The sequence below is a fragment of the Ammospiza caudacuta genome, chromosome 7 (assembly GCF_027887145.1).
Source record: "Ammospiza caudacuta isolate bAmmCau1 chromosome 7, bAmmCau1.pri, whole genome shotgun sequence".
NCBI lineage: Eukaryota > Metazoa > Chordata > Aves > Passeriformes > Passerellidae > Ammospiza > Ammospiza caudacuta.
Genome location: NC_080599.1, coordinates 30991039 through 31005534, shown reverse-complemented (window position 1 = coordinate 31005534; position 14496 = coordinate 30991039). Strand labels below are relative to the sequence as shown.

General features: G+C 39.2%; 1 protein-coding gene across 5 annotated transcripts in view; it reads left to right on the top strand.

Annotated features, from left to right (window-relative positions):
* The window catches only part of PTBP2 (polypyrimidine tract binding protein 2), a 154420-nt gene that overhangs the window by 105816 nt on the left and 34108 nt on the right, over positions 1-14496 (top strand). For 3 of the 5 annotated variants that reach the window (XM_058808432.1, XM_058808431.1, XM_058808429.1), the window contains exons 1-2: positions 4112-4252; positions 5809-5839. The exons of 1 other annotated variant lie outside the window; for it this stretch is intronic. In XM_058808432.1, coding sequence (XP_058664415.1) covers positions 4245-4252; positions 5809-5839 — 39 coding nt within the window. In that variant the 5' untranslated portion in view covers positions 4112-4244. Of the gene's footprint in view, positions 1-4091; positions 4253-5808; positions 5840-14496 lie in introns of those variants that run through there. One more of the 5 variants, XM_058808428.1, reaches the window with a different exon arrangement.

Below are 14496 nucleotides of genomic sequence, written 5' to 3'. Positions count from 1 at the left end.
AATTTGGGGAAACTGAAGAATGGGGCTGTTTGGAGATAAGGACAAATGAAGAGTTGTTACTGTGTAAGTGCCTCTAATAGCAAGAAGCATCATATTCTTTGAAGGAATCACTGAGTTTTAGCATAGTCTGATTGAAACACCACAATAACATTCTCTTAAAAAAAGAATTTGCTTAAGTTCTCTGCCCAAAGCTCTTGAGAGAAACTAAGCTGACACAAGATTAACAGGTACATTCTTTGATATATTATTAAACAGTTAATTATTAGTTATTAATACTAGATTAATAAAAGATATTAAATGAAGGGCAAGAAAAATGTTCTATTTTGTTACAGTATAGGGAGGTCATTGGTAGTGTACCACAGGGACCTGTGTTGTTCAGCATATTCTTAAATGATCTGGAAAAAAGAGTGATTATCGAGGCAACCAAGTTTGCTGATGATGCTGAATTATTCATGGTAATAAAAACAAAAGCTGACCGTGAAGAATTGTGGAAAGCTCTCATGATACTGTGTGACTGAATGATAAAATGGCAAGTTACATTCTGTGCTGAAAAATGGAAGTAATATGTGAGAGAGAAAACAAGCCAAAATATAAGTGCAAAGTCCTGGAATCTAAATAAATGGCTTTCACACAGCAAAGAGTGCTTCAGTTATGGGGGGTTCTGTGAAAACACCAGCTCAGGGCTCAGTAGGATTCAAACATGCAAATGAGATTGGTGTTATAAGAAAGAAAAATAATATGAAACCAGAAAGCATTTATTATGCACCTATATAAAGCCATTGAGTGTGTAACTTGAATAATGAAAACCATTTTGGTCTTCTAGAATAGGATTATGAAAGGTATTAAAAAAACCAAAACAAATCATTGAAAACAGGGAATAACTTTTAATAGAGGAAACATGAAATTTACTAGAACAGCTGAAAGATAACTGAAGACAGTATGATGGAGGTATATGCATTCAGGAACAGCAAGAAGAGGTACACAGAAAAAATGATCCATCTATTTTTTTTTTTAAAAGGAGAACTAGTGGACATCACAGGAAATAATCAGGCAGTGGGCTTGACAGAACCAAAAGAAAATATTTTTCAGACACTGATTTCCTAAATTGCAAGACTTGTTGCCCTAGAGTGCTGGGGATGTCAAAAAGTGCTCAGGCAAACTCTGGACAAGCTGTTCTCTGAGAGTGCGGATGCTGTTTTATCCCCAGCAACTCCAGAGACTCAGTCTGGGACAATATACAGCAGAAAATATCTTTGTGTGCTTTCTAATTCCTACAATCTTCCATGAAGCAAACATCATTAACTACTCACACCGCTACTGAACTACACAGATGGTTATTTATTAGCTGTTCTTGAAATAAAACGGAAACAACTGATCAAAGTGAAACATCTAAGTGTATCAATGATCAAAGGAAATTATTTAGGAAAACAAGATATTGTTGCAGCAGTAAGGGTATGGAACTTTGAACAGCTGATAATAGTATCTGCACTTAAATTTTACTTAGAATAAAATGGATAGAGTATATAAGCACATTACATTACATGTGCTTTGTAATGTAACAACTGAATGTGAAGGGCTTTGCTCGAGGTATTTTACTTAATGCTTGTCTCTTACAGGACATTTCAGCTGCCTTCTCAAACGTCTGATGCAGAACTTCAGCAAAGAGTTTACAGCTCCTAAGGACAAGAGGGGGTTTTTTGGGAACAATTTCTTTCTGACTATCTGAAACATGAGAAAGACAAAGCAAAAACACACTCTAGCAACAGAGAAAACAGACAACCAGATAAACAGATGATGCTATCACAGTGTTCCAAATGCGGCAGACATTTCACAAGGCATTCAGAAGTGTACTAAAAATGATCTAATAGTATAAAAAGGCAAAGCTACATGAACAGGAAAGTGGAACACCACACTGCATGAACTGATCAAGAGGGTACCATGGCATTTTATTAGAAACGCACTGAATACTCGTATCTTTTTTATCCCTTTTTAAATTAAATGCTCTAGGTAAAATCCTGATTGATTATCACTTTTATTGATGCTTTGTGGGGGACCAGAGTTTTGCTGTATAAAGTCACATCCGTTATTTCAACCAGATTTGCAGACTCAGTTCCAGTGTCCTTTCTGCTATACTCAACAGGTACTCCCCTGCCTCCTTTATGTGGAAGAGCTTCTAACTCTGAGGATAAACTGAATGAGTATTAGCTCACTTAGATTTTTGTAGGTGTCATGAAAGAAGGAGAAAAAAGAAATATTATGGAAGAGAAAACCAGGTTGGAAGATGGCATTACTATAAAGGCAAAGAAGGTAAGCAAATTAGGCTGTTGGAAAAATGAGATGGAAATCAGATTTTCCACTAATTGCTAAGAAGTGGAAGGATTAGTACCTCTACCAATACAAAATTACATAAGATGTATTTAGATTTAAAAGGGGGAAAAAAGACAAAAAAATTCCCAGTACAATATGGCATCAAAAGGCAATGGAAAACAAGAGCAGCCAATTATAAACCCAACCTCCAATGGTGCAAAGCCTAGCAAGTATGCCAGAATATACAGGGATTATACTTAGAGAGAGAGTAAATATATAAATACGCCCTGGATTTATGGAGATTGTTACATGCACTCCTATGTCTCTGATGTCTTCAATGTTACTTTCTATCATGATCATAGTACTTTATCACCTGTAATCAGGAAAGAATGCTACAAACACAGACTTAAAAAAAAAAAACAACCAAAACATAATGTAGAAGAAAAAACCCTTAAAGCATAGCATGTGGCATGATGAGCTTTAGATACAATCTCAGCAAATCAAATATTTAAGAGGGGTTTTCTAAGAAAGTGAATAAATAGTAATTTAGTCTAGTGGTCAGTGATGGGTGCTGAAGACAATTTCTGAAAGAGGAAGTAGTTGCACATATCCAAGTGATAATGGTATTAAGGGGAAGCATTATCAGTAAACTGCTGTAGAGAATCAGAGTGGCTTTTCCAGAACAGAACAACAAAAAGTTGCAGAGTAGAATGAGAATTTGTACACACTCCTAATTGTTAATCCAGTTATGAGTTATTTGTGGTGTCAGCTAGAGGATGATACTGGAGTATTAAAGCATAGTGAAAATTTTCCAGTTATGGACATGTGTATAGTTTTGTAGTTTTTGGTTCCTAAATTCTTTATCAGGCTTCATTGCAATAGTTTTGATGGCAGACTCCAAAAAATGCAATCAAGTAATGGGCTACCTTCTCTAAAGATATTTAGATATTTTTTCTAGATCAAAATATAGAAATCACAGAAGATGTTTTGAATACTTTGAAACATTCTTCTGGGTTTGGGATCTTACAGGAACATTTGGATCACAATTTCGAATAGGTATAAAATCTTTAGTTTGACTTTTTTGTTTGAGTGCAATCCAGGGTCTTGTCATGCACAGCTTTTCTAGGAAACTTAGAAACGTGTCGAACATTTGAAGTTTTGTGATGAAACACTGAGATCTGGCAAAAGATAATGAGGAGAAAATGTGTATTTTGCAATAGCCACGTATTTTGTACCCTGACATGACAGTTTACAGAGAACCACAGAGACACTTATTTCTGTGAAGAAACAGCCCAATTCACTGCAGTAGTTCCTTTGGACGTTCCTCTTTATTATGTTTATTAGTATTAGTGATCAGTTATATAGTCAACAGGTTGTTTCTGGGAAGGGACAGCGCGGCCGAGGCTAGGAGCGATGGGCACAAGGCTCCCTGTGGGGGGTGGAGCGCGGCGCGGGTCCTTCTGATCGCTTTCCCTGAGGAGAAGGGCCGGGACCAAGCCCGGAACTCTCTCCCTTCAACAAGTGGGGTCCGGCGGCTCAGCCCGGGCGGGCGGCAGGGAATGCCGACGGGCAGAGGAGCCCCTGCCGCCCCCCGCGCACTCCGGGCGCGGCGCTGGGGCAGGAGCGGTGGCGGGGCGGGCCGGGGCCGGGCGGGGAAAGCTAAGCTCCGCCGCCGCCGCCGCCGCTCCCGCCGCGGGCGGGGCAGCTCGCGCCGCCTCAAGGGCCGGCTCGGGCCGGGCAGCTGAGGGCAAGAGCTTCACCGCTGCGCACGGCGCATGCGCGTTCTGCCGGCGCGTGCGCGGAAGCGGAGGGGGACGCGGAGCGGAGCCCGGCACTCGGCAACGCTCGGCGGTTTCCGTGCAGGCCAGGCCGCCATTTTCTCTCAGCTCCCCGTGCGCGGCTCCTGTCCCGCTGCCCGCGCTCTGTCCTGCTCGGCGATGGACGGGTGAGTGGGCACCGGGGCGCTGGGAGCGAGCGCACTGCCGCGCTGTGTGCTGCCGGCCGCTGGTGGCACCTGTCCCGGCGCCGGGCGCTCGCTGGCTGTCGGCGGGCGTCTCCGAGGGTGTGGGGAGCGAGGAGCTTCCCGCCGCGGGACAGCTGAAGCCTGAGGCCCCACGCAGGCTGCGAGCGGGGCCGGACGGGCTCAGCCTCTCCGTAACGCGGGCCCCTCTGTAGGGTGCCCCTTTCAAATCGCCGAGGGCCTCGGGCTGCCCCCTAATTAAGTGCAGTGCCCGAGACGGCGAGTCCCGATGTAAAGAAGGGGCGATCTGCCCTCATCCTCGACCCTCAGAGCCTCTCGCTCCCTCCTGCCCCCCCGCCTTTGGCATCTCTCCTCTGGCCAGGGGGCGAGGAGGGGCGCGTTGCTGGGCTCGGGTTTGTTTTGGAGCTGGCTGGCGGGGAGGAGCGATGCCAGCAGGAGCCAGATGTCGAGCTCTTTTGTTTTCAGAAACTGCCTAATAAGCCCTTCGGCTTCCCCCCCCCTCCAGGTGGAGAGATGCCTTTGTGTATACAGTGGAGTGGCTGTAAAAACCAAAGAAGGGAAGGTTGGAAGCAGTCGGCATTAGGGGACAGTAGGGGCTGGGGTGGGCAGGCACCACACGCCAGGCCTGCTTTTTGTTGCACCTGGAAAGCGGGGCTGCTGGCTGTAGCCTTCAGTGTAAACACAACAGCTTTCAGCTTCCAAACCTCCCATTAGGTTGTTTACTCTGCTTCAAATAGAGAAGCCATCTCTTTGGTATGCTTTAAGCATATATAACCTTTCAACTGTGAGACTTCCCAAGGCTTTTTATGGTTGTGGTTATAATGGTAGGAGTTACAAATCCTGTCTGAGAACTAGGAATGAGTACTGCATTGTGGAATGCTCTCCCATATTCTTTTTTGTGTGTATGTGTTTGTGGACTGAGGTTTCTTTTAGGATTGTGGTGTACACTGTGAGTGGTGATGTCACAAGCTCTAAGGAGGAGATGCACCTTGACATACCTGTTGCGATGTTTTTCATCGGTGTACCTCATTACATTTCGTACAGTTGTAGCTGCCAATGGGGGTTTTTTCCAAGCTAATTAAAAAAAAAAATAAAAGATTGCTTTCTGCTGTTCAAAGAGTAGGTCAAACAAAGGTTCAGCTATGTTGCTGAGTTAGCTGTTTAGTTAATAGATGTATGTAAGAAGTTTTGTACTTACTTTTAAATTACTTTATTTCTACCCTGTAATCCTATGTCCAGAAACCCAAGTTTCCTAAATAAATTTCCTGGCAGTGCTGTATTGGAGTAACATTTACTTGAAACTTTGTACTCTTGGAAAGGCCTATAAGCTGTGGGAGCTCAGTAGCTTTTCAAAGTTTCTTTTGCATTCCAGTCCTATATGTTTTTGAGCATAGTTTCTTGCTCGGGGAACTTGTTGCCTGTTTGTTTCCTCATAATTTTGTCATTACAAGACATTGAAAAGTTTGGTTTATGAGGATAAATTGGGTGACTTATGTTCTTGTTTTTTTCTTTTTTTGCAGCATTGTCACTGATGTTGCCGTTGGTGTGAAGGTAGGATGTACACTTAACAAATAAGGGGGTAGAGTGCTGATACAAAATGAACTACTTTGAGCATCAGTAATTGCCTGTTGGAAGATATTAACTGGTCATTGTGAGCTGATATCTAGTCAGCCGTGTATGCTTTATTAAACAAAAATCTCTAGAGGTAAATTGGAGCCTCTACACAAAAGACTTTTCTAGGCACTGAACTATAAACAGTGGTTCTGGATTAATGCAGTGGTGTCAGCTTCTTACTTTGAAACTTGATTTATCATACTTTTTTTCAAAACACCACTCCCACATTGTTCCATGGGGCCTGTAAAAGTCATACTTTCTCTGTCCCTCCCCCTCCTTGTTTCAAAACAGTTCCCACTGAAGTGAAAAAATAAATGACTATCTATAAGAGGACAGAAAAATGGGAGCTAGAATTGTTATGTAGACACAGAAGTGGGTATTTGCTGTAACTTTTATTTCTCAAGTTAAGTTGTGAATTTAGTGTACTTTCATAAGAAGGAAAGGGCTTCTAAATAGCAGTTAATTTACTATTTATTTTGCTTTTTATTCAAATCTATCACAGGAATTTGATCAGTACTCCGTCGTAGTAGATAAATAATGTTTATGCAAAGGGATATGGGACAAGAGAACTTCAATGAATGCATGAGAGCAATTGTATTTCAGTGGTAGAAGCAGGAGTTTTCTAGTGCATACAGTTAAGTCTTTGTTCAGAGACTTTGTAGCTTGTGCTGTGTACCTGCCTTTTCACCTGGAGCTGATCAGTGCTAGCTGCTTGCTCAGCCCAGCTTTGTCTAGAAAGGCCCAGTTGCTCAGATTCAGTATTGGTCCTGCTGGATTTGGGCTAGTTCTTATATAATGCAGTCAGCCTGTAGATACAGCAGCTGTTCTGTTGGATCTACCTGTGTAATGTTTCTGGGTAAGCTTGCTTGTAGGAAGGGCTGTGAGAAGTCAGTTATGTGGATTCTGCACCCATCCAGCTCCATGTGTTCATGCACTATTGGAGACAAGCTTAAACTCATCTCTGAATCATGAGTAAAGTGTGGTTGTTAAGGTACTTCCGTGGGAGCTAAGCACAATAGAGCTGACATGATTCTTTCTCTGATGCCTGGGAGGACAAAGTGTTAACTAATTAAAACATAGCAATGTATTTAGTAGTTTGGAGAGATACCTGAGGATGTTCCAAGTCTTTCAGCAGCAAACTGTGCTCCATGTACACAGCTTCAGGGCAAAAAATCTAAAATCGTTAATTATCCCTAGTAATTTTTCTTTTTAGTGAAGAAGTAGTTTCAAGTGGACCATGTATTACTTGGATCTTTAATTCTAACATTTGTCACTTCAGGAGAAGTAAATTGATTCAGTATCCCTTTTACTCTTTACTGTGAGCAACTTCAGTCTGTGAGAACTTGAGTGTTACAAACTGTGTCTAAGTGGGTAGTACCATTTTAGAACCAAATTTTAAGATAGTAGCCAGACAATGAAATAAGGATACTTCAGATGATGTAACTGCTTTCTTCTGTTGATTGTAGAAGTCATATTATGAGTGTAAGAAAGAAGGCAAGACAGGTGTATTGGAGGCAGTGATTAAAAACTACAAGGAAAAGCTCAGAAGTATCAAAAAGTTGTGCTTTTTGCTTGTAAAAATGGACTTGCTGTCTGGTTTCTGGAAGAAAACAGTCTGTGCATGGAAGTAGTGCAAATAAATAAGGATGATGATTTCCTGAAGAAAGCTGTTAAATATGGGAGGAATAAACTGGATTGTATTCTGGAGCTTCTTTAATTATCTCAAGGTACTGCTGAGCATGGAGAATGGGATTTCTGTCTAATGGAGTGTGCATAGTGATGTCATGCCAGCTTCACTCGTGCTTTGTGGAAGGACATGTGGAACATTTGTCCTTATGGTGGCTATTCATTGCTCTTGATGGACTGATGTTTTCAAGTTGAGGAATGCTTTGCCTGTCAAGTGTATATAAACAACTGGGATCAGTCATCTGGCCTTCCCTTGGAAGTTTTCTTTTCATGGAGTGCTGTGGGAATGTGTAAGAATTAAGTTTTGAATCCAAGCAGTTGCATTAGCAATTTTAATGTTCTTCCAACACTGCTTTTGTTGAGACTGGATAGTCATTGGGTGTGGGCAGGGATTTAGCTGTGAGAAGTTGCCTTATCCAGAATGTTTCTTTTACTTGATGCTTTCTGATATTTTTCACTTAGAGTGTATGTGCTGATCACTTGCAAAACATGTTTGTGATATATTCAATTATACTCAGAGAAATGGATGGTGACATGTGACTCTTCTGTTTGGAAAATTTGCTTTATTTTATCATCATCAGTCGTGTCAATGCAAATTTAAAAGTTACATTAACTGTTATCTACCTGGTTGTTCTCTTAAACAACAAAATGCACGTTATACCTTTAAAATTCTAAAAGAGTAAGAGAAGTTAATTATTGTAGTCTGGGTATTGTCTTTCCATTAAAGGAGGACTTTGTAGTTTAGGGGACTGCATGTGGTCAAGGCAAGTATAAAGTGAAAGGAATGCTTCCTTATAATGCTTTATTAACAGTTTTATAATCAGAGTTACCTACAAATGAGGGATAAATTTGAAACTATACCATTTATTTGTATTGTGTACTTCAATTGTTTTAAAACATTCTTGTTCATCTGATGTTTGGTCTTCATTTGATTTACATGTTGAGTCACCAGAAATTAACACTAGAAACCAGTACAAAACTTAAAACTTAAAATGGAGCTAGAAAAAATGATGAATACAACTTGAGAACTCGGTTTACAAAGAATAAATGTGAGGATTTGTGCAATTCAAAATATGCAGTGGGAACACGCTTCCTCGCTCAAATCTGTCAGAGGAGCAGCGAGCTTTAATTTCTGAAAGCATTAGAACATGTCACAACCCAGTCATCTTGTAAATACAAATGAGATAACTCATACTTGATTTGGTCCGTAATGTCTTGTTTTGCTTACCTAGAATTCATGGAGGCAGGGAAATGTCACTGCACACAGTTCACCCCTTACATTACATTTTGCAAAATAATGCAAGAAGGACTGAGCTTTAGCTCTCTGTCTGATGCTGATTTGTGAACTTGCATTGTATATGAGCAGTTTGTGCAAAGTATACTTGAATAAAGGAGAGTTGAGGATTCCAGGAATGGTAATATTTACATAGTTCATAAATTTAAAAAAAATTCAGTTCCCTGGAGAAATTTTATACATTTTATAGATTTCTTTGTGCATAATTTCAAAAATTTATCATATTCTATAAGATATTTGCTTTTTTTTTAAAAAAAAGTACATTAGGATTGCTCTGCTCTTATTACATCAGGTCCTTAGTTACTCTGTGGTTATACAGTTTTGAGCATCAACATCTAATAACTGTACTTTGAATTGTTCTCTTGTGTTCTCTTTACATTACCGTGCTTTAATCTTGATATCTGATTGGCACTTGGTGTGATAGAGCCTTTTTCAGCCATTTGATGTATGAAGTATTAATGTATCTTTCCTATGGAGTAATTAAAAGACTCTTTGGATAGATATGAAAACATAAGGAATATATGTCACACAGGTGTAGGGAATAACTTAGGTGAACGTTGGGTGCATATTGAGGGTGATCTCTCCTACTGTGTTTCAGTGTGTGCCACTTCAGTCTGATGGATGTTTCTCCTGGATGGGATGGGTAGCTGTGCAGTAAATGGGCTTTGAACAATTGAGTGACTCATTCTGTGTGTGTGCATTGCATGTTTCACAGTGGCTGAGGTGTTCTATCTGACAGGAGAACAGAAGCAGCCATTTCTTCCTGGAGTGTTATTTGGTACACAGCATTTGGGAAATTTTTGACCACCTTGACGGTGCTATGGATGCTGGCCAAAAGCCAAGCTTCAGCTGCCAAGCATGGACAGCCCCAGTTGTAGCCAGGAGAGAGAGCTCATTCCTGTGAAGAGTTTTGGAATGGTTAAAGATGTGGGGATGGCCTTCTTCCCCCCATGGTCAGGGATTCGGCCGTTGCTTAAGAGATGAGGAAATTGGTGGTGTGTGTTTAGTTGGTTGTGTTTGGGATGGATAGAACATGCTAAGAAACACTTCCTGTACTTTTGAAGTTTTCCAAACAGGAAAGTATCACTTAGTCCCCCTTTTTCCTGGTTACTGAAACTTAACATGGAGGAATATGGTAGTATGGGGGAAGGACAGTAGCTGAGAACTGACAGAGAAAGGAACTGAGGGAGAAAGGGGAGAGGACACCAAGTAGCAGTCTAAGTACTCTTGAATCACTGTCCGCTTCGGTTTTTTAACTCATGTTCTGAGGTGTAGTCTTCTCTTACTAAACTATATTCTGAACCTTTTTGCTAGTAATAACTGAGAATTTGTTCATGGTGGAAACAAGTAGATACTGTAGATGTGCCATGACTTTTTGTTTCAGCTGTACATGGTATAATGAAAATAGGATTGAAAGTCAGATTCTAGCAAGTTGTCAGAAGATAAACTCCCACTTCTAAAATTTAGTCTAAACTTATTTCACAAGCCCATTCCTTTCAGTTTTGTACTCTCTCAGATTTTTTGCCTTCACTGTTGTAATTTTGGCTGCTTAAAAAGAAGGGAGTGGTAGGATAAAAAAATCAGTTTATTCATACAGACAAATGCCATGTGATACTCTGTTGTATTTAAAATGTTAGTATTAGAGTTTTGGACTAACCTTATATGTCTAATATAATTGCTGGTAGACTAGACAAAGACACAGTGATATGAGAAAAATGGGTTGTTTGTGAATTTTAGAGGTGTTTTAATCTTGTGTTAGGTGTGATAATATTTTTAGACAACCTTTGGTTTTAATAATATTTAAGATACTTAAGTTGTGCTAGCAGCAGTAAACAGCCAAAAAGACGTGTGGAGCATTATAGCAGTGAAGTAAGGCTGAAGTCTGACCATGTTCAAAAGTTTAGAAGTGGCATCTGGATTTGTTTTTCCAGCAGTGGTATGGGGAACATGTCCATAATGACAAAAAATAGCTTCTTACAATGAAAGATATCTATTAACAGTAAAGATATCTGATAACTGTAACTTCTGTAAATTGGCCCTGTTTGAAATAGCTTTCATATTTATTCTCAGAACATCTGACTCCAGTTCTTTTTTTCTTTGTACTTTTTTTTTTTTTTGATGCCCATTCTATCACTGTAATATATGTGAAGAAGTAAGAAAAGCTGAAAATAGGAAGAAAGGAAACATGTTGAAACTTAGTTTGTTCTCTCTAGTAGGTATGCTCACTGTGTGTAAGGAAGTTTTAGTGTACCTGTTTGATAAATTTTGATGTCTTTCACTTATTTGAAATCATGCAGTTTTCATTTGTAGCAGAAGACTTAGTTCTGCATCTTAATTGAGGGGTTATACAAAGAGAAACGCAATCACATGCACCATCTCTGACAACATGCACTAATTCCATTTCCTAGAGCTTCAGGCCATGTTTTCACAAGCAAATCAAGCTGCATTCCATTTTTCTGTCACTGTAATACTTGTGCAACAGTAGCCAATTCACAAACCTTTTTTGGGAACTCAATACTGGATGAAAAGCAAGTGATGGTATAAGTGAGTTACTAAGCACCCATGGAGTTCATGACCTCAACTGATTTCATGCCAGTATAGATAAATGGTGTATTCTTTAAAATTATTCAAGTAGGTGTGCTCCATGCATGTAAGGTTCTGGTGAAGTAACAGCAAGCTTATAATTAAACTGTATGCTTTGGAAAATAATTATGAACCTGCATGGAGTTTCTTCTGAATACGTATCCTGTCCTGCATGGGTATTCTGTGATCCTGTACATATGAGAGGTGTAACAAATTCCTCAGGGTAGTTTGGATTATGTGTTATGACAGTTGTGTGTATAAGCAGAGCATAAGGCAGATCATGTGTTTTTTCTTGACAAAAGAATATGTGAGGGTATATTTATGCAGTGTTTCATATAAAAATTTATCATGTTAGAAACGAAGCATCCTTTTAAATTCTAATCCACCACATGTAAACTGAACAAAGTTTATAAATGCTGTGTTTGGGGGTTCAAAGTGTGTTTTCTGTTGTTTCTAACATCCAGTCCCCAAAGTTACTTCAGATATTGAAGCAGTGTGTTTACAATGTGTAACTGTTAGAGGAGATTGTTTTAATGTCTGGGTTGAAACTGTCATGTGCTTATTCCTCTCCCATACCATCAGGTTTCTGGCTCTTTCTTTTAAATTGCTCCCAGATGTTGTTAGAAATAAAGTGTTTTACAGTGCTGTTGGATTTCCTTAAATCACAAGATCTGTCTCCTGGCTCGTCATATGCCTTGAGAAATTCATGCCTGTAGGCTGAGAATGACTGTGGTGAATGTGCAGTGCAGCTGAAGTTCTCTTACTTATCTTTCCTTTGGTGGGGGGAGAAAGGCAGAGAAAGGGAAATTGGAAGGGCAGAATCATCCAGGTTTTGAGAGAGGTTTCTAATATCAGCAAATATAAACACCACAAATGAGAGTATTTGTAAAAAAAAATGTATTTTCAATATTTTTGAGTGTTGTAATTTTATTTTCTAGTGCAGGTTTAAGAATTATTTTTAGATGATACTGTTGACTTTTTAACAGAAGTTAACTGTTTCTAGGAGTCACTTGTTTACTGTTTCTAGGAGTATTGTAGTGCTTCTACACATGCTGTTTGTAATACACTGCTAGGTTAGGTTTAGCCAAGACTTCTGATCAGTCTCCATAGCCCTGAATTACTGGGGAAAAAAACCCTATGTGTCTCTGATGTAAACAGTTGTCAAAAAGTATTCTGGTGCATAAAAGACTAAACCCTTGGATGTAATAAAATCTGGGGAATGTGTTAAGTATTTAAAGCCTAATCTGGAATATGAGGCAAATAGTTTGCAAAGACTTCTAAATAGTATATTTTTAATTAGCTTGGAAGCATAGTATGACTGTAATGACTTCCTGAAATTATATAGATACGTAATAAAACCTGTGATAGCACAAAGCTTTATAATAGTCTTTAATGGAGGGAAAAAATCTGAAATTCTGCAATGTAAATCCAGCTTGTGTTGTGAAGGATTTTGAGTTAGCTTAAAGCAAAGACCTGGGACATTCATTTGCTGAGCTAGGGGCTTCTTCTTTCGCTTTGTTTAATTGATTTTGTAAATTGCAGAAGTGACAGTGTAAGAAATAAGTGTTCACTTAGGGAAATTAGCTAAAACATCAAAGTGGTGTCTTTAATTTACAGTATGTAACATAATTTTTGTATATATAACTTTGAATTTTCACTTAAATATGCACTAAAAGTCTGATTTGGTTTATTTTTTGTCTATTTTGAAAGTGGTCCTACATGTCAGTTTTACATAAATCCATTGATTGACGCCGTGCATTAAACATGATGTTTTCCCACCATGCATGGAGATGCTCTCATGGGGTCTTGGGGTGATAAGGGGCTGATAACATGGGCTGAAGTGAAAGGGTGGTATTGACTGTGACAAATTCAGGGTTTGCTTGCTGCAAGATGTTAGCCTGGAAATTTCCTTGTTTATTTTGTGTACTCATATTTTGGTAGATGCTGGTTTCATAAAGAAATTGTATAGATAGCTCTGATCTGAGCAGTTAGTTGTTGGTTTTTCTGGAAGATTTATGTAAATTTATCTTCTTGACACTGCTAGGAATAGAAATATGGCATTGAAGACTGGTGCTGTTGAGGTCTAGATGTCAGAAGATGAGGTATTAATAGTATAATAGCAGTTTGTACTTCTTATTTTGTTCTTAATAATCTCCCTGCCTCATGCTAAAATGGATATTGAATTAGTCTCTACCGTGTTGCTTTTACAGTAACTTTCCTTTGCAGTTTATGGTGAAATGTAATCATAGTGTGGTTTTTTATTTTTTTGTTATAACTTAGATGAGAATGTTTTTTCCATCTCTGTATTTGTGATCTTCAGTACTGTTTTACAATCTCAAACTTGCTTTGATTCTTTAGAACACAGCAGTTTGCACAGACAGGGAAAAGAGTTAAGTGAATGTTGCTGTTGGATCTTCCTTCCTTGAGTCTGATTCTGTGTGCTCTTCAAATATCTCAGTTTTGTTTCCTTAGCTCTGAAACATTCAATACAATTACCTAATTTAGTTTAAAGGTTTGTACCATTCAACTAACAGAATTTCTGTGATTGAGACTAATTAAATATTTGAGATGCTTGGAAAATTGGATGTGATTTTGAAATTCATGTGTGACATAGCAGAGTGATGAAAAGCTTTGCTCGTGGAGCATGGTGTTAGTCCTTTTTGGCTTAGCACCCTCTAAAAGAGTATGCACATAAAACCAAAACCAAGCACCCAAACCACAAATTGAATACTCCCTTATCTCTGCTGAATAAATGTAAGTAAAATAAGTATTTATGTCTATGTAATTTGGGAGGGATTGTGTTACACAGTAGTGGCAGTCTAAGAGCACACATTGGCTTACTTTAGATGCTTATATGAATTTGCTTTACTAGCCAACCAAGATCTTCAGACAACCCTTTTGAAGTAAATCACAAAAACCAGGCAGGTACTGCTTTTGATTTTGTAATTTACCACTCTGTATCCAAGTTCCATCGTGTCTTTTGCTGCAGGGCAGATTCTAAAGTTACATACTGAAGTACAGAAGGATCTAG